Genomic DNA, 19,698 nt, shown 5'->3' with positions numbered 1-19,698 from the left:
CCTCCAAAAATGGAAAAGTGGGCAGGGTCTATTTTTATTTTCCAATCACAGGTCGGAGCAATTCCTCTGTTTAGACGCATGTGACCTTCCACTGAACGCCATATTGACAAACAACAAGCAGTGATTGGCTGAGGCGCGGGCCGCCATATTGGATCCCCTTCAAATCCACCTCGTTAGCAGGGTCGGGTTCGGTGGATTGAGATCCGTGAATCCGACTAAACAAACAGTCAGATCCACGGATCCAGTGGATCGAGATCCGTGGATCGAGATCTGTGGATCCGACCAAACAAACACGCCCCTAATAAACTACAGTCTTCACTACTTGTTGACCTCTGACACACTTAAATTTCTTGCAGAAGTGGCAGGTCTAGGGCCGTCATAAACGATGGAATAACTTTTGAGTTTTTCCCAATAACTTCACAATATGCACAAATTGCTGAGCATCTTCTGGCATCATGCCGTCGTATATCATTTTAGGGGGTTCGATCTACACTGTTCAAATGGCCACAAAAAACGATGGCAGAAAGCTCTCTTTAATTTTTTGCATGGGTGTGAAGTTAGTGGGGCGTAAAAATACTATTGTTAGCACATTTTACCCAACTATTTTACTCTACAATGAAAGCACTACAATTTCTGCAGGAAATTCAGCATATAGGTAGAATGTGGAGGTGGCAGTTTCTTAGGTAAGCAGTGTGCAGGGTGGAATACGTGCACTACCTAACCGCTAACCCTAAGGCCAAAACAAAATATATATGTGTGGTTACCGTTACATGCCGAAAAAAAATAGGGTAGGTAGGGAAAACATTTTATTTTCTTGAAATATTTTATTTACGAACCATGTCCGAAGGATGTGCGTTGTGTCTTTTGAAGCAGGAACTGAAAAAATTGTAAATTAAAAAAAATATTTTTTTAAATTTTAAATTTTTAAAACTGAATAAAATGTTTAGGGTAGCTGGGAATAAATAGGGTCGGTCGGGAAACCGTAACCACACCTATATTTTCTTTTGGCCTAAAGTCAAAAGAAGTTCAATGGCATGGTTAAAAACAACAGGGCCAATGATGGTCATGCCAAAATCTGACACTATCCACAGCAACATGTACAAATTGTAGTGTTGTAAAAAAAGCCAGCTCTATTTGATGAAATGAATAGCTATGTCTGTGGGCTGAATATAGTGAGTTAAATTGACTACGTCACGAATTTTCTATGGTGTATTTTTGTAAAAAAATTGTGCCCATTTTTAGCTCACCTTGACATCGTCAAGCTGAGCTATTGCCATGGGTCGTCGTACGTCCGTCCGTCAACATTTGGCTACGGTCAACGATAACTCAGGAACCGTTTGACCCACATGTTTGAAATTGGGTATAATTGTTACTGCTATGCTCCCATATTAAACATCTTATTTTGGAGCCTGCCAGTCGACGTACTTTCGAGCCACGGCAATTTTTTGGCAAAAATTGGAATTGTCATTAGTCAGTTCAGGTTCAACGGATTTTGCTCATTTTTAATATGTGAATGAATAAGGGCTAGGGGTTTTGATATTTAAAAAAATTTATGCAAATTAGGTAGGGTTTGGCAATTATATAGCATATTATATAGACGCGCAGATAACAAACAGTCTGTTGTGGCACACTCGTCTGGTTCGTTTTACAAGATTTCATTGACAATATCTTCAATGCAAAATTCTTGCTATGAACATATTATGATTTATACTATTATCATTATATTATTATTATTATGATATAATGATTTATGCTAAGAAACATTAAAGCGGGTATAGCGCCATCTACCGTCACAAATTGTGATTCATTTTGGTTTATAATTATTTCATTATTTATATATAATATTATTTCTATATTTCACATTTAAAAAATTGGCATCATTATTATCAGAGTATATATGGGGGTTCTCGCGGCATAATATAGTTTGTCGTTTCTATATATGTAGCTCGAATTGGTTCTCAATTTAAGAATGAACTCTTCTCAGCTCCTCATTTGTGTCCTTTTCGTGGTGAGGCTAACAGTGTCCATTGACACATGTTCATTGTAAGCATTAAAAGTAAGTACGAAACGGACTAAATGTATGCATCAAATTCTCGACCTGATAAGATTGTTTCTCAACTAGTTAAAAAATGCATAAAAATCCTGAGACGATTTTGATATTAGTGATGCCTGGACAGTTAATGCTTTGCTATGGCTATGTAATGGAGTTCGGGCTCGAATTAACCGACGGCACCACCGACGGCAAAATTGCCGGCGGTGCCCCTTATAATCGCCGTACGAGGCCCCTGAAAATCCAACCCGACCCGACGGCAGTGCAGCGCTGGCCTTGCCTTTTCTGTAATTGCCGTCGGTGCTGCTGGCTAGACTGGTTCGCGCCGGGCACGTGTTTGTGCGCAAAGCGTGTGGCCTGTACATTGTCTAGCAGAGCGTGAGGCCGGATTCCAGTGCTACCCTGCCGGCCAAAAAACAATAACGCGTAAACGTGCGTTGCTGCCAACCGGCTGCCAGTCAGAATGATCGATAATCGTGCGGCCTTGTGTATGCCCGTGTAGCATATAACGAATATTTAAAATGCTGCACGTGGACTCGGCCGCGCGCGCATTTATAGCGGCGGGTACGCGACGCTCGCGCAAGAATGGCCAGCTGTGATCTGTACGGTGTGTAGGGCTGCTATAGTGCAGTAAATTTAGAGAATTTTAGTAGAATTGCATAACGAATGACACAAAGATTTCATTAACAATGGTCTGGGTCTGGGCTAGTGAAAGTTAGGTCAGGGCTTAGTGGTTTCCTCCAGTTAGTAGCGCCGATGGTCCTAGTGAAAATAAAAAGTTAACGTTGACGCCTGTTAATCTGGTACTTCCATTAGCGCAGAGGTTGATGTATTAGATTTGTTATGGAGTTTCCCTTTATTTTAGCAAAAGTGCCTTTGGTGCCTTCTCAAATTGTGAGAGTTGCGCTTGTGCCTTTTAAAATTGCCTCGGTGCCCATCCATTTTAGAGAACCAAATTCAAGGCCATTTCTCGACATGCCGCTCAAAAAAATTGCGCTTGCCCGCTTCGTGCACTTAATTCCGAGGCGGCTGGTATGAGTCACGAGTGTATGTTTACATCGAACAATATATAGTAAAATAGGAAGTATAATGCAGCAATTTAACCATAAAAAGTGAACAGAATTACTTACATTTTGTGAAAAAGTGGAAATATTATTTATTTTTTTTATTATTTATGGTGACGTCATCACTTGTTGAGCTGTTGATATCATGTCGAGAGCGGGTTCCTTTTTCCTCAGCAAAGTATTGCATCATATACAATAGTGATGTCACGATCATCGATTATACTCGATCATCGGTTGAACAGTGGCTCGAACCAAGCGCTTAGTGATGTCACGATCATCGATTATACTCGATCATCGGTTGAACAGTGGCTCGAACCAAGCGCTTCGTTATAAAAATCCATAATCAATTTCATAAAAAAATAAATAAATAAAATTCGAAAAAGTGATAAGAATCAGAGATATCATCGCTACTATACAAGTTATCCTTTATTAACATACATGTATTATACACACAGTAGTAAACAGTGCAAAACAAACAGTAAACAGGGCTAAACAAGCACATACATGCACACACGTACATGCACACGACGTTACGCACACACAGACATTCAACACCCCGAGTAACCGATTGTAACCGATCATCGATTACTTGGGTCCAACCGATGATCGATTACGATATTACAGCCGATTGACAACACTAATATACAAAGTAAGCTAACTGCATGTCTTGCGCTTATCCCCCTCACGATGGTTAACAGAAGGCAAGGCATCTTTGTGGAAATGTATTGTCTATCATTTTATGTCTGATAAAATTTGCAATGATCGTGAAACTGTTATTGAGCAGTGATGTGTGAAATATATTGGTATGAAATTAATGTGAACATAACAGTCATGTAACTAGTACTAAAGTCATTGTTTTTATCAGTTTTTTGCTCAAGTCCATTCAGCTGCCACATTAACCAACACGCGTGTGATATGTTAATCCGTTATTTTTGTATTTGCAGCATGCTATTAAGGCGAAATTGGTAGACCTTGGTGCATATGTAGGTAAGGGTAGTGTGATTGTCATTTGATCATGGATGACCATAACATCTCTATATGTTGACTATATTTTGAAAAGATTCCTTACACATTTTATTCTCATTGTAATATGAATTTAAATTGTTGCACGGCAGTTTTATGTTCAGACAAGAATTTGCTGGCTTGTGGAAATGTGACAATGTGCATATATATATATATATATATTTAATATATGTACTCAAATAAGATGACCTCTCTCTATCTTGCGTAGTGACATATGTTGCTGGCGCTCTGCCAGTACTACATTTTGTCCATCTGCCAAATATACTGCATTACATATGTCACTTGTTGTACATTAGCATTTATGTTTCAGACGATGAGCTTCCAGACTACATAATGGTGATGGTTGCTAATAAAAAGACACAGCAGCAGATGACGGACGACCTTGCACTGTTTCTCGGCAATAATGCCGCGAAATTCACGACTTGGTTGCATGAAGTCCTGTACAAACTGCAGTCTGTTACCGTTGGTGAGATGCCAATATTGCACATCAAGTATTGGAGTATCTGCCCATGCAGAAAAACATAAAAATCTATATTATCTATTGTAAATATGGTCGGGGAATAATTTTTTGCATCCTAACATAGTTGTTTCCTGTCGTACATGGGTCAAATGTGTATATATGAGCATTGTGTGAGTTCGTTTGTTATTTGTGTGTACATTCAGTTTAAATTACGAAAGTTTACGTTTAGTTACTGAAGTTGTTCCTCTAAATATTTTTTAGAAACATTAAAGAGCGAGAAAAAGAAAGACAAACTTAGACCGGAAGGTGCGAGGGATGCAAGAGACCACGAACCCAGGTCATCTACCCACGTGGAGCATGTATCATCGAAAAGGAAGGCAGAGCAGAGTGAGAGAGTTGACTCGAGCAAGACCATCTCGAAAAAACACAAGAGAGCGGACTGGGACGAGTCAGCGAACGCGTCGAGTTCAAAGTTAACAGAGAGCTCCGTTTCGCAGACTGCCCATCAAACAAAGTCGCCCGATGCCCACCCGAGTACATGTGACCAACAAGAGAATGCTGACGCAGATGACAGCGAAAGTCTAGATAGCAGACCAGGATTGCCGAATGAGATAGGCGAAGGAAGTCAGAGCAGAGAGCAAGCAGCAAGTAGCAAGGAGGATTCTGAGGAGGAGCAGGAGAAGGGTGACGCAACATCAGAAAATGAGAACTCTGCGGAGGAGGTGGAGGTAGAGCCGGAGAAGGAGGAGATGCTGCTAGATGTAAAGCCTGGAGAAGGTATTTAGCAACAGAATCAATAATAATTATAATAATATATTATATATATAATATAATATAATATAATATAACAATAATACAGGATCGACTTGTTTAAAAACAAATAGTGCTGTGAGGATAATATTCTGAGGTAAAGAAAATACAAGGTGGTCCATAAAGTGTGACCTTATCAAGAAGGTATGTGTGTGTCCATGTTTATCGGGGATTATTTTACTGCTAGTGAAAGTGTTATGTAAGCAACTGTTTTTGTTGTGTTCACAGGCGAACAAATAGACTCGGATTCCGAGGCAGAGCAAGATTACCAACCTATCAAGAAAAAGATTGTCCATGGTTGCGTCATCAGTACTAAAGTAAATTTACAACATAATAAGTATTTTCCGATCTGTGATAATCATCTAAAAGCGATTGTGCACACATATTCGTGCTTTGATATTACCAAGATTTATTTAAGTGCATACATTATTCTCTTTTAGCAAAAGGTTCTACAAAAAGTCGTACCTTCCAAGACCAGTTCGGGTGTTCACAAACCAGGAGCCAGCACAGCGCCATCTGTTGGTGCAACAGTGGAACGAACCGAGAGGGTGGTAGAGGTAACTCGCTCGGACTCCCGGAGAGAGATGGAGACTAGAAGAAATCTGTCTAGCACAAGGGGTGATCTTCGACGACCTGCTTCGGCCGTTCAGCATAGCGAGACAGCGATCGGAAAGTCAGCAGAGGTGTGTGACCATTAGTGTTCATCAGCTATAGGTTATTTTGTTTGTTCGGTTACTTTATTTTATACTATATTATATTTTATAGCTCAGAATAATACGCTAGATGCTGTGTATGAATGGTAGACAGGTATCTTTCTGCAACACGTTACAGTAGTGAGTAGTGGTAACGGGACACCATGAAAGTGAGAGAATGTTACATTGTTACCTGAGAGGGACACTTGCACATAATAAAGTCGCATAGAATGCAGAGTTTTACAGTGATGAGTTTCAGTGGTAGAGCTTTAGGATTGGAATTAATCGATGACAATTTTAAATTGCTTCGTCGCGATGCAGGGAGCAGTGCCTAAGAAGCGGCAAGTTCCAGGTTCGGTGATCGCTGGCGTGATCAAGCGAGAAGAAGTGGTGGAAGAGGCATACAACCCGTATAAACCGTCCGTTGGGGCTGTGGCTAGCACGGTTAAAGTTACTCCCAGAAGGTATGTTCTTCATGTGTCGATTCATTGATTGGAAGCAATCGAAAGATATAGGTTACGAGTATTACTGTTTATTATCACTTATAAAAGTTTGTTCAGTGATTTTATTTGGAGAGGTAATGAAAAATATCAAAATCACATAACAATGCATTGAAATTTGTCAAGGTGTTAAAACTGTGATTCATCTAACCATGGTATCTATGAATATTTTATTACGTTTTAAGGTTTATTACATATCTCGTTGAAACCATAACAATAGTTGGACTGCTGTATTCACATTGTGCTATTTTGGAGCTAGTTGTGTATAAGGTAGATGTTGTCACACTTAAATGTATTGTTTATTGTACTTAGAATAATAATCAGTACTTAATATAAAACCGTTTGTTTATCAGTGTGCCGAAAGTCTATCACAGATCGTCTCTATTTGGTGTTTGTTGTTTAGTAAATAATTTAAAAAGATTTGCGCTAGCAAAAAGATGGCCACAATGTATACATTTTAGAAATAATCGCGCGGGTGCTTTTTCATTAAAATCAATAACCATTAAATATTCTGCTAAAAATGTGCATTGCAGATTTTTGCCAAAGTCCCTGCAGGCTAACAAATCGCTGCTACTGAAGGCGATGACGGATGCTGAGAGCTCCATCGCTAAAGCTGTAAAACTACCCGGTGCGTATGCGTCTCGATGAATAGCATTTCTAATCTACGGTCAATCTGCAGTCATTTCTAATCTACGGTCAATCTGCAGTCATTTCTAATCTACGGCGAATCTGCAGTCATTTCTAATCTACGGCGAATCTGCAGCCATTTCTAATCTAAGGCCAATCTGCAACCATTTCTAACCTAAGGCCGTTATACAACCAGGTCAGTGGGATTTTTAGTCCCAATCGACAGCGTGCATGTCAATAAATATAGTCTCCCAAAGCTATAGCGATTATGAATCGGATCTCAGACAGTAATGTACAACCATTGTTTGCGGGTTGCAGTGTTTATTTATGTGTTACAATAATTCACACTAGCGACGAAGAATTGCAGAAAATTGGAAAATTCAGGAATCCAAAATAGTAAACTAGGTCCCTACCAGTACGTTTTGAATCAACATGGTTGAGTAAAAATTAACCAAGATAGATCTATTATCTACCAACCGAATGAACTTATTTAATGAGTTAGGTCCCCACCGCCGCAACAGCAGTGTTTGGATGTGCGCCCCGCGTTTTGCTGCAGGCCACACTACGATGGCCGTGGATCAGAAACACAGCAGTGTGCATGACAGGCTGGGAGGAGCCGCTACGAAGCGACAGCATCCAGCTCAACGCGCGGGAAAGAGCGCAGCGTTGTCGGAGAGGATGGTCAGTAAGCAGCAGCAGCAGCTCCCGGCGCAGAAGCGGCGAGACGACCGTCAGAAGTCCGGCGTGAAAAAAACCCTGGTAATGACGCTGGTAGACGCGTCTGTAGGAGTAGCGTAGGTTTGCGTTGTGAGATACACAGCAGGGGGGTCGAATGTAACACGTGTTTGAAATCAATTTATCGTTGAGGTTCGTTGTCAGAAACATCGTTAAGTTAATCACAGGGGGGGGGGTGGAAAAGAGGGACGCGTCGTTGCAGAGGATTGTCAATATGCGGCCGCTCTCTCCCGGTGCAGGAGCATGAGACTATTAGCAGAAGTCTGGCGTGGAAAACGCTTGTTAACGACGCTGTTACGAGTCTGTCGGAACAGCTCGGGTTTGCATTGTGCGATGCGTGGCAGAAGGTCGAAAGTAACATGTGTTTGCAATCAATTTATCCCTGGGGCACGTTGTCAGAAACATCGTAATGTTAACGTTAAAGACAAATTAGCACTTACAATTAAAATGTTAATGATGTAAGAATAACATTGACGGAACGTCGCACCTACGAGAAGGTTTACGATAACAGGAACTTGGATTGGATGAGAATCGATCATGAACCTGAGATTCATATACTTTTATTGTATGTAACCAGAATTTATGGTGGTTATGATAGTTAATCACATATGATTAATAACTGATGAAATAATTTACATGATTATGTTTTTATTCTGCACAGCAAAACAAAATGCAAGCGTTGTGACTTGTTATAATATCCAAAACAAGAGAATAATCGCAACTTGTAAATGTTGGTTTTGGTACACGATTGGTAGATAAGTAGTGTTTCTGACGTGATCACTATAATTGCAATTCTTTGTGTAGTTGCATTATTTTAATCTTGCTTCTAAAGTTATGACAGGGTCTATGATTTCGTAATGTTAAGAGGAAATTTGCTAGGATTTTTTATTTTCGTAACTTTACAATGTTTCTGTCAATGGTCTACAAGTGAAAGTTAATGTTAAGACTAACGTTAATACTAATTTCGTTTCTGACGACAAGCCCCTGGCTTACGGACAGACTACAGGATTTGACGTTGGAAATCCACCGTGACGCAATCACCAAAAACACAGTGTCACATTGTGTCAGTGTTTCTGTTAAAACTCACATGACCAAAAACAAAAACAAACAAAAACGGTGAATACAATGCTGCTTTCAGTGTTTTAAAATCATGTTTTAAATATGCAGCAAGTAACATATTTTTCCACTTATTACTTCTACTTGTATTATGGCTCTAGTGTAAGCCCAAGTGTTACTGTTGTTATCTTCAGTTTTAAACTTCAAACTGTAAACGCCTTCATTTTGCTGCGTTCTTTGGCTAACAGTAAATTTCTACCCTTCTACAGATGTCTCCAGTGTAGACCAGATCCTCCCGTTCTAGTTGTATGACCATGTTTCGGTGGTTACCATCAACACGTAAATGTATTATTCCTATGTGTATTACTTGTTTATTATTCCTACTATTTATCCCTTGTGTTACTTACCTATCTACCTTTATTTTACCCTTGTGTTACCTAGGCTAGACCGACTGTGCTGCAGAGACTGGGTCTTCCCATGGAGAAGTCGTCGTCGACACAGACAGCGCGCGGCTTTGAAAGGCGCGCGAGCAACCATGTTGCTGAAGTGATCACCATCAAGCAGGAAGTGGAAGAACCTGAAGTGTTCATACTCTCAGAGGACGACGACGCCGAACAGGAGAGTCAAGGGGATGCGCGGAAAGCCGGCGAGGACGAGGAGGAGGCAGTGGAGACGGAGGAGGCGGGACGTGAGAAGATGAAGCCCTTGCTGGAAAGGTCCCCTTCTTCTGGCCCGTCTGAGGAGAGCAAGGACGTGACGTCTGGTGACGAGTTGGTTAATGAAGAAGGTGATACACCTGTTCTAGAGACTAATCTAGCTGCTTAATATGGGCACCCATGGCGAGCGTAGCGAGCGTGAAAAAGATTTTGGGACCGTTGGCGAGCGCAGTGAGCCGAAAATATTTTTTAGGTATAGGGCCCATAGATGTATGTAGATGTATAATAACATTAAAATTTTATTCACATAATAGATTATAGATCTTGTATGAGCATTTTATTATAAAACAGTGCCTACATAACGATAGAAACATGGAGGTTTAATTTTCACAATTTTCAGAGCTGTGCTAATTTGGGCGTTTTATGAATTTTGTAATATGGGCGTTTTGTGGTCTTAATTTGGGTGCCGGTATTAAGTATGAAAAATGGCTTGGATTAGGGCCTGCTGCACTTTTTATGTTATGCCGAGTGCAATAGCTCGGCTCTTCCTACCTGGCTCTAGATTTTGCAATATCTTTGTCTGGTTTCTGCTTGTATTACAATTTCCAATGTCTGCAGTTGTTTCTTTCACGCAATATCTAATGAAATCGTGTCGGTTTTATTAATAATTAAGTGGCAACTCGTATAATTAAGTTCAAACTGCAGACATACAAGACGTTTCTGTCGGCGAGGAACTGGATAGACGTCTCATTCAGATTGACAAGGACGAGGTCAACGTTAAAAAGGAAAGACGTGGAGATGGCGATGGCTTCTCCCTGGAGAGCACAGAGGAAGGCGAAATCCCACATCGGATCGTCGAAGCCAAAGGGTGAGGTTTCCTGCATTCTGAATGATGAGTGAATACTCATCTCTTTAAAGTTATAAGCGCACTCATTAGATCTCGGTAAAATATCGTTAAAGCCGCACAATGCGCATCCAATCGCTAATTTCTCCAGTACTAGACTAGCAAATACTTCGTGTCATGCATAATCACACTACCTTATGATAAAATAAACTAGTTGCTCCCATTTCACTGCGCGTTTGCTTAAAACCCACAAGAAAGAGGTGAGAAAACTGGCATTCTGGCGCAAACGCCGATTGTTTGCCAAACAATTTAGCCTCGAAGTGGTGAGGTGACGGCACATGTTTTTATCTTTGCCACACCTGTACCGCTGTACCGCAGCACCGCTGTACCGCAGCACCGCTGCACGGTTGCTTGGGGAAACTGTCAACAACATCGGAGAATTTGAACAACATTGGAGGTATTTTCAAATACCTTTTATAAGACAACGTGCAGTGAAATGGGAGGAACTATAGTTTATTTTGTCATAAGGTAGTGTGATTATCCATGACACGAAGTATTTGCTAGTCTAGTACTGGAAAAATTAGTGTTTGGATGCGCATTGTGCGGCTTTAACGTAATATTTGCTAAAAGGCACGTGCATAGGTTAATTATAGTTTATTTTCGCTTTTTAGATAAATAATTAACATACAGTCAAACCTGTGATAATGGCCAGCTCTTTAGAACAGCAAGCTGTTTGTTGTGCCCATAAAAAATCTTACCATTGAAAAATGCTGCGGTATAACCCATGCAGAGAGCTGTCGTCTGGTAAATGCGACCAGTGGTCAGTGATTTTCTATCCTTTAAACGAGTTGCAACCGCACACAGTGGGCATTTCCCCCCAAAGTGATCGCTAGATTAACCGCCTTGCCTTCCCCACAGACGAAAAGTAAAAGTTGCAGAAAAAAAATGCTTTTACCGATCACCATTATTTGTACACATACTTGAAAAAATATTGACTGCCGTACAGAAGCATCTTGAAACTCGCACCTCATTATGTTACTACCTGGATACAAAGCTTGTAGCATTTCTACTGATTGCAGGGGGCAGTCTATGTGTATCAAACGTGCGTGTGTGCAGAATTAGCCCCTCTTGATTTCGGACAAGCATTCAGCTAAACCGTGGGTTAAGCTACCTGTTTGCATCAGAGTTATTGGTATGCCAATGGATGCATAATTAACTGTTTACCTGTACAGAAGATAATTCGGTATGGTGACAACAAGGCACTGTTGTTACGGTGTATGCACCAGTGACTCCAGGTAAAATACTAATAATGAAGATGAATGCGCCACGTGTAATTATTTTCTGTACTTGTGTTAAGGTGTCAGTAGCATGTTTGTCCGAAATCTAAAGTCGAAGTCTTGAATGTAAATTTTGAATTATGCAATAATCTACATTATCTAATGACGTAGCAGTCGTAGCTGATGGCGAATTAACTACAAGTACTATTTAGAGTGTCACCCTCTATCCAGAATGTTACACACACAACGCCTATTGCTTTTGTTAATCACCAAAATATTGAACGTGTTGATTTGGTCGGTACACGGCAGCTCTCAATCGCTATCACGTAGGCTTGTCCGTCACTATTGCAATCGATGTTGCAAATATTTGCTAGCAAAATAAAATAAACAAAAGTTGATCGTGTACAAAAGAATAGACAACATGATTCCAGGGTGCGAAATTAACGCGAGTCCGGAGTCAAATACTCCCTGATTTACTGTCGGACTTCATGATTTTGACATATGCAGAAGTCCGTGCGACTCCCTGAAAATTCTGCCTAACTAGTTAGTTCTAGAACACGGCCTCGCGGAATTACCTAATGTCCAAAGTAAATTTGGTAGACGTGCAACCGCATGAATCTTCAAAATAAGCGCCTGCGTTATTGTCAATATCTTTAATTTTCAACCTCAGACTGCGGACTCCCTCTTTTTGAGGGTAGGGAGTCCGTTGGACTCCTGTGTTCAAAAGTTAATTTCTACCCCTGTGGTTCGGTGCTCACGTGTCGTCGTCACTTTCTGATTATACTCGAGAATTTGCTATAACTGCTACGGTTTGATTTGACTCTACCCAAGTTTACATTGCTCAAGGTAAGCAGTCTCTTCGGTTTGAATTCTGTTCTAGCGACGTAGGTGTTTGCGTTGTCGTGCCGACTAACTCGAATCCGCCGAAGTTGGTTCGAAATCAGCTTACGCTGGAGAAGAAGCTAGAGGTCATCTACATGTGTGAGCAGCACGGCATGAGCACACGCATGATCGCCGAGACACTCAGTTCTCAGGGCTACCGCTGCGGAAGGACGCAGATCCAGAACATCCTCAAGAACAGGCAGCACTGGATCGAGGAACTGCAGAGGAACGCTCCGCTGAATCGCAAACGCAAGGTCAGGCGGACGGGCAACGCGGAGCTGAACTCACTCATGTACGAGTGGGTGAGGGAGACGACCGCACAGATGCTGCCCATGAGCGGATCCCTGCTGCAGGAGAAGGCGAGGCAGGTAGCCGTGCAGCTCGGCCTCGACGACTTCAAGGCGTCGAACGGCTGGCTCGAGTCGTTTCGCCGACGACACAGCATCGTCTTCGGCAAGGTGAGCGAGGAACGCGCGAGCGTGGAGGCGGCACCCTCTTACGACTGCGCTGCAATGTTCGCCGAACTCTGCGCCGGCTACGCTCCGAGGGACATCTACAACGTCGCCGAGACGGCGATATTCTTCAAGGCGACGACCGACTCGGTGCGCCACCTACAGGGCGCCGGCTGCTCGGCGGGAAAGTGGTCGAAGGCGCGCGTCACCGTGGTGCTGTGCGCAAACGCCGTCGGAGACAAGGAGACGGCGATGGTCGTCGGGAAGGCGGAGAAACCGCGATGCTTCGGCCGGCTGGATCGCACCGACCTTCCCGTTGATTATTGCGCGAACAAGATGGCGTGGATGACAAGCGAGCTGTTTGAGGTGTACACGCGGAGGCTGGACGAGAAGATGCGCGGCGAGGGCCGGCACGTGTTGATGCTGCTCGACAACGCGCCGTGCCATCCCGACCTGCAGCTCACCAATATCAAGCTGCTGTTCGTGCCCCAGAGCTCGCGCTCGGTGATTCAGCCGATGGATCGCGGCATCGTGCGCGCGCTGAAGCGGAGGTTTCGCGAGCGGCAGGTGGCGGGGGTCCTCCGGAGAGCGGAGAGCGAGGCGGGGTCGACGGCGGCGGCGGAACTCATGAAGGCGACGGACATTCTGCAGACGATCTGCTTGGTGAGCAAGTCGTGGCGAGATACGGACGCGGAGAGGATTCGGCGGTGTTTCCTACAGTGCGGGATCGGACACGGATCGGACCACGGTGAGGTCGACGAGGAGGAGGGAAGCGGACGGAACGATATGCTGGAAGCTGCTTGCGAGAATGCACTCGGCGTGTCACTTACGGATCTCGTGCAAGTCGACTCGTGGTTTGCTACGACGGACAACGCTCAAGCTTGGACGGTGGAGGGGATGCCCCTTCGAGCAGTGGAGAGCGGAGGAGGCAGCGGAGATGGAAGTGACGAGGAAGAGGAGGACGATACAGTGCCGCAGGAACCGGAGATAAATAGCCTGCACGAACTACACGAGTGTGTAGATAAGATAAAAGCATTTGCGGTGCACAGGGGATACGGTGCGATACTGAACAAATGCATTGATTTAGAAGAGACAGTCGAAGAAGTGGTACAATCAGAGGGACAAGCGTCACAGGCAACGATGTTTGATCTCTTTTGATTTCTTTAGCCGGGTTGCCGCAAAGCTGAATCTCACAGTATGCAAATGAAAGTGTAAAATAAAAATTATAGTATTCATCCGTGTATAATTTAATCCACTGTTCGTAAGTATGTCTGAACATTGTCTGATCACATGAACGATACGTGCACGTGTGCATACAGCTACGGAGAAAAAACCTTGAGGCATACACGAGCAAAAAATCACCACGAAAATGCAAATGAAATTATAGGTACATGTACAGTATATATAATCATAGAAAGTTACGTTACCAACATGAACTTGTAAATCTACAATGTCATAGACACTACTGATATATATGAAACAAATATGAGGCGATAGTATACGTTATATTCGTCAATTGGTACAAATTTAAAATGGCTGCAGCCCATCGAAAAACGTTATTCTATGAAGGCTACTTTTAGCATATCCCTTGACGGGTCCTTATGTACAGGTTTGACTATATGTTAGCATTGGTGCTAGGCTAGCTACAGCCACGGTCTGTTTGAGGTTTAACTTGCTAATTTTTAACATGCATTTCAGTTATCCTTAATACAATAACAGCCGGGCAACTTATATTGCTTCTACTTTTTCGCCTTAACTATAATACTTAAACTTATAATAAACTACTTAACTATATAACTACTTTAACTATTTAAAAGTTATAGTTGAATATCAAATGTTGACATCCAGTTATAATTCCAATGTCAGTGGAGAGAAGGCAAGCCCAAACTTCATTGTCACATTGGATGGCGTCAATTCTGACTTTGCAAATAAAGTGTATGGCAAGAAGAAAGGCCAACCCCGTGCAACAGTGACGGCTACAGTTCAACCGATGGTCACAAAGGTACTCGATAATCATTCTATATAAGTGAGAACGGAAAGTCCAGCTGTGTTATGTAGGTCACAGAAAAAGGGGGTATAAAATGGCCGAGGCGCGCTCAGGAAAGTACATGATTAATGTAAACACTCGTGCGTTTTTAGCTCAGCTGACGAAATCACATGCAGCTTGTAGAATCGCATGAATGTTCGTCCGTCCCTCCGTCCGTCCATGCGTCAACAGTTGTGGCACAAATCCTAACCGCGCGACGTACGATCTTGATATTCGGGACATCGGGTGGGGTGGGGGGGGGTCGCGAAAAGGATTCGGGATGTCGAATTTGAGGGTCAAGGGTCAAAGGTCAAGATGTGTTGATGGAGGTGGAATATTTCCCCCTAAACTTAAGGTATAGGAGGAAATACGGAATTGCGGCACAAATCTCAACGGCTCGACCTACGCTCTTAATATTCGATGTATAGAGTGATGGAGAGGAAACCCATCACCAGCGCGAAATTGGAGGTCACAGGTCAAAGGGTAGTGGGGGAAAGGTCAGATATCAGACATTTTCTCAGGACATGGTCTAACGCACCGAGTACAAAACTTTTTTGTTTCAGCGCTGACCTACCATTTTTATCACTTTATTGAAAGGACCGTGAAATCTAACCTTTTGACCCTCAAGAGGAGGGTTAAACATGGATTTGTTGATTGGAACATTGGAACATTGGTACTGCTTTTGCTATTAGAGCCCCCTCCACCCGCCCCCACCACTACGCTCGCGCGTTAGTGAAGAGAATTATAGATCAAAAACCTAGAATAGTGCTATCCTACCCATGTTATAAAAGGGCTGTTTATACCCCCTCTTATCTGATCTCAATATGGCGGCGGGGACTTTCCGATATGGCTTATTCATTCTATAGGGCTAGACGATTAGTTGTTAGTCTTCAGTCTTCACACATTTTTCAGTTTCGATGCATTATCGGGAGTATGAGTCATTGTTGTCATAGCTCCATTGTTGTCTCTACACGTATAATTGTGGATCTGTGCACTTCATCCTTATCCTGGCAACCGAATCCAATATTCTTCATGAATTTCGATGCAATTCTTTCTGTATCTGTTTCACTAAAGCAATTCACAGATTGCTCCACAGATTTCCACAGATTCACACATTGTTCCACAGATTGCACTGAAATTGCCCTCTGCCCATGCAGCCTGTAACGTGATCAGGAGTGTATAATATATATATATATATTATATATATATATATATATATATATATATATATATCAAGAGCTCATAATAGAGAAGATTATGACACCGTTTTAATAGCGTTTTGCATAGTTTTCAACTTGTAAATATTCTATCAATATGTGAATAAATATATTCAAACTTTACCTTGTTTTCATCTATGATTCTCCCTTAATCATATGACACCACCAATTTACCTGAAAATCGTATGTGTTCTTCATAAAAGTTCTCTGAATACGACACGGTTTCACACAGTTTTCCCAAACGTTCGCATGTATTCGGCTCATGCTGATATGCGGCGACAGCACCAGGTTGTAACTACAGGACGCTGGGGGCTGTTGGGGATATTAGGTAAGCACAGTAACAGCACTTATTTCGCTTCCTTATCATCAGGAACACGATGTCGATGGCAACACAGCTAAAATCAGCTTCTAGCTCGCCGTGAGCACACATTTATTTCTAGCACGCTGGAAACGCTACACGCTGAATACAATTCGATGCCTAATATTCCCAACAGCCCCCAGCGTTCCGTCATAGACAATAATAGAACACTAATCCGATAATAAACTTGCGCCGAATACATGCGAACATTTGGGAAAACTGTGTGAAACCGTGTCGTATTCAGAGAACTTTTTTGAAGAACACATACGATTTTCAGGTAAATTGGTGGTGTCATAATGATTAAGGGAGAATCATAGACGAAAACAAGGTAAAGTTTGAATATATTTATTCACATATTGATAGAATATTTACAATGCGTTATGCAAAGCGCTGTTAAAACGGTGTCATACTCTTCTCTATATTATGAGCTCTTGATATATATATATATATATTATCAGGGGTGAATAATAATAGATTTATTATCTGGATGTGGATATTATACACTCCTGATGCGATCCCATCGTCTTGTGTATCTCACCTCACAGATATCTCTGAAGCGCAGCTGGCAGCCGGAGCCACAGAGCGGTCCGACGCGCGTGCAGCAGGCCTACCCAACGGAACTTCAGGCGACGTCGCAGTACCGACAGTACGGCGCCCCGCTCCCAGCGTATCTTCCATCTTCAACGTCGTCGTGGCAGTCGGCTGCGACAGCGTGGCAGCAGTACACTCCGCATTATGGCCTGCCGAACGGTAACATGGCGGGTCTGCATCCGTCGCAGTTTTCGCTTGAATTTAAGTACATGCAGTAAAGATTTAGTAATAATAAAAAAATAATAATAATAATAAATATATACCACTACACTATATACCACACTCTATACTGTCGAGCCTTCACGTCAGCTACGTATTTACAGAGGGGATACACTACGGTGAGCAGCAGCCATCTCAGCAGATAGTGTTTGCCGACACGGAACCACAGACTGTCCTCACAGGCGAGACAGCTGTTTCCCCTTCCAGCAAGGTCTGCGCTCCCCAACACGAGGCAATCTCCTTCACCATCAACGACGACTCGGAAGGTAATTCGGAACAGCGCTGCTAAACCCGGCAGCTCGCCACAAAGAGAACGTAATCGTCTGTATCCAGGGCCGGACTGGGAAAATCATTCAGGCCTGGAAATATAGCCCCAGTCAGGCCACTTTTTAAGCGGGGGGTCTGGGGGTCCCGGGATTCCCCCACCAGGAAAATCTTTGTTACAACGTAGAACGACTTCATTCTATGCATTCTGGTGAATTTTAGTGCATATATATTTTTTGGGCAGGCCACTTAGCAGGCCAGGGCACAGGGAAAACTCCCGGTGCTCCCGATTGCCAGTCCGGCCCTGACTGTAACATCGCTGCTGAAATTTCACTCGCATTCTTCTACCTAGTTTGTCTGTCCCGAACTTCGATTTTGTCTGATGTCGACTCTATGTAACTGATCGTTGTTCATTCGCCGTATGTGATTTACTTGAAGAAGATGAAGAACAACAAATTCGTAAGCCGTCCAAGCAAGCAAAACCTGCAGAAAGGTGTAAGTTTTGGCCAGCATGCAAGCAGGGAGACCAGTGTAGATATCATCACCCTACAATACAGTGCAGGTACTATTAATTAACTCACGTCTATCTATAAAATAGTCAATGCAAGAATATTCGGAATGCAATACCAGTACGTGAAGGCGTATAGAGCAAAACAATTCGTAGTTATTGATGTAGTCGTTCAATCATGTAAGGTATCTCAGTGGCTTTTCTTTTAGTAGAGGTCTTTTTATCTGAATAATTATCAATAGTAGAAAAAAAAACATTAAATCAGGTTATTAAAAAAGTTAATAATGGCATGTGTACAACAAATAAAAAATGGTAAAATAGCTCTAATTTCAATTTGCCCAACTTTGTGAAGCATAAGCAATATCTGTAATTTTATTTTTTCTACAACTTCGTTCCAAACCCCTCCCCCCTTCCATTGTCTGCGTTTGGATGTAGAATATGGTTTTGATGTTGAAAACTTGTGTTTGCTTTCGTAGAACGTTTCCAAACTGCACGTTTGGAGATCGGTGCCTATACATACACCCGAACTGCGTCTACGATTCCAAGTGCACAAAACTGAACTGTCCGTACACACATGCTAGCAAGAGGTCACTAGCACCAATGAAGAAGAGTAAGTCATTTTTAGCTCGCCTTGACATCGTCAAGCTATTGTACAGGGGTGGTCCAGGGGGTCCCCCCCCCGCTTGCGCAGAAAATGAAGGGGGTCTAATTTCAAAATTTTTCTGTGGGGGCCAATCCCCCAGACCCCCCTTCGCGTGCTCGCAAGTTTGTGTTACGGTTAGACCCCCCTCCTTGTACAAATCCTGTACACGCCCCTATTGTTATGGGGTGTCGTCCATCGTACGTCCGTCCGTACGTCTACGGTCAAGATTTCAGACTTTCAGATCTGAAACATTTATTTTCGCATCAAAACTTATGCATATATTATTATCAAGAGTATATAATGGGAGATATGCTATATAATGGGAGTTCTCCCATATATACTCTTGCTTTATATATCCCCCCTCCCTCTTCTATCACACCCAAGGTGAGCTACAGTGTCATTGACACTTTCGTTCTGGGGAGGGGTCCGTAGCTTTCACCAGATTCTCAAAGGGGTCCATAATTCAAAAAACGTTAAGAACCACTGATCTAGTGTTTCATGTAGCAATTCTGAGCTATGATCCGATGCGTTTTTGGCGGTGCTGCGGTTTGTGTTGCGATTTTTATATGTTGGTTTGTTTATAGGGCTCTGTGGCGTACGCGGCTCAGCAAGCGTGGATACAGAATGCTACACTGCGGGACAACATCACGTTTAACAAAAGATACAGCGCGAGCAAGTACGACCGGGTCATCAGTGCATGTGCGCTTGCACCCGACTTTGAGATACTCCCAGGAGGGGACCTCA

General features: G+C 42.7%; 1 protein-coding gene across 2 annotated transcripts; it reads left to right on the top strand.

Annotated features, from left to right (window-relative positions):
* Positions 1-4,058: 4,058 nt before the first annotated feature.
* LOC106810154 lies at positions 4,059-14,379 on the top strand (the record flags this gene model as incomplete). 2 transcript variants are annotated; one of them, XM_014813436.1, is given in 11 exon segments in its annotated part: positions 4,059-4,101; positions 4,448-4,603; positions 4,859-5,374; positions 5,636-5,724; positions 5,848-6,090; positions 6,421-6,563; positions 7,133-7,227; positions 7,783-7,985; positions 9,459-9,804; positions 10,379-10,541; positions 12,675-14,379. In XM_014813436.1, coding segments are annotated over 11 exon segments (3,609 nt in total), but the record flags the coding sequence as incomplete, so codon positions are not given.
* Between the last annotated feature and the right edge of the window lie 5,319 nt (positions 14,380-19,698).

The sequence above is a fragment of the Priapulus caudatus genome, unplaced genomic scaffold (assembly GCF_000485595.1).
Source record: "Priapulus caudatus unplaced genomic scaffold, Priapulus_caudatus-5.0.1 Scaffold413, whole genome shotgun sequence".
NCBI classification, from domain to species: Eukaryota; Metazoa; Priapulida; class Priapulimorpha; order Priapulimorphida; family Priapulidae; genus Priapulus; species Priapulus caudatus.
Note: the sequence above shows the minus strand (reverse complement) of the source record. Positions and strands in the feature narration are given on the sequence as shown.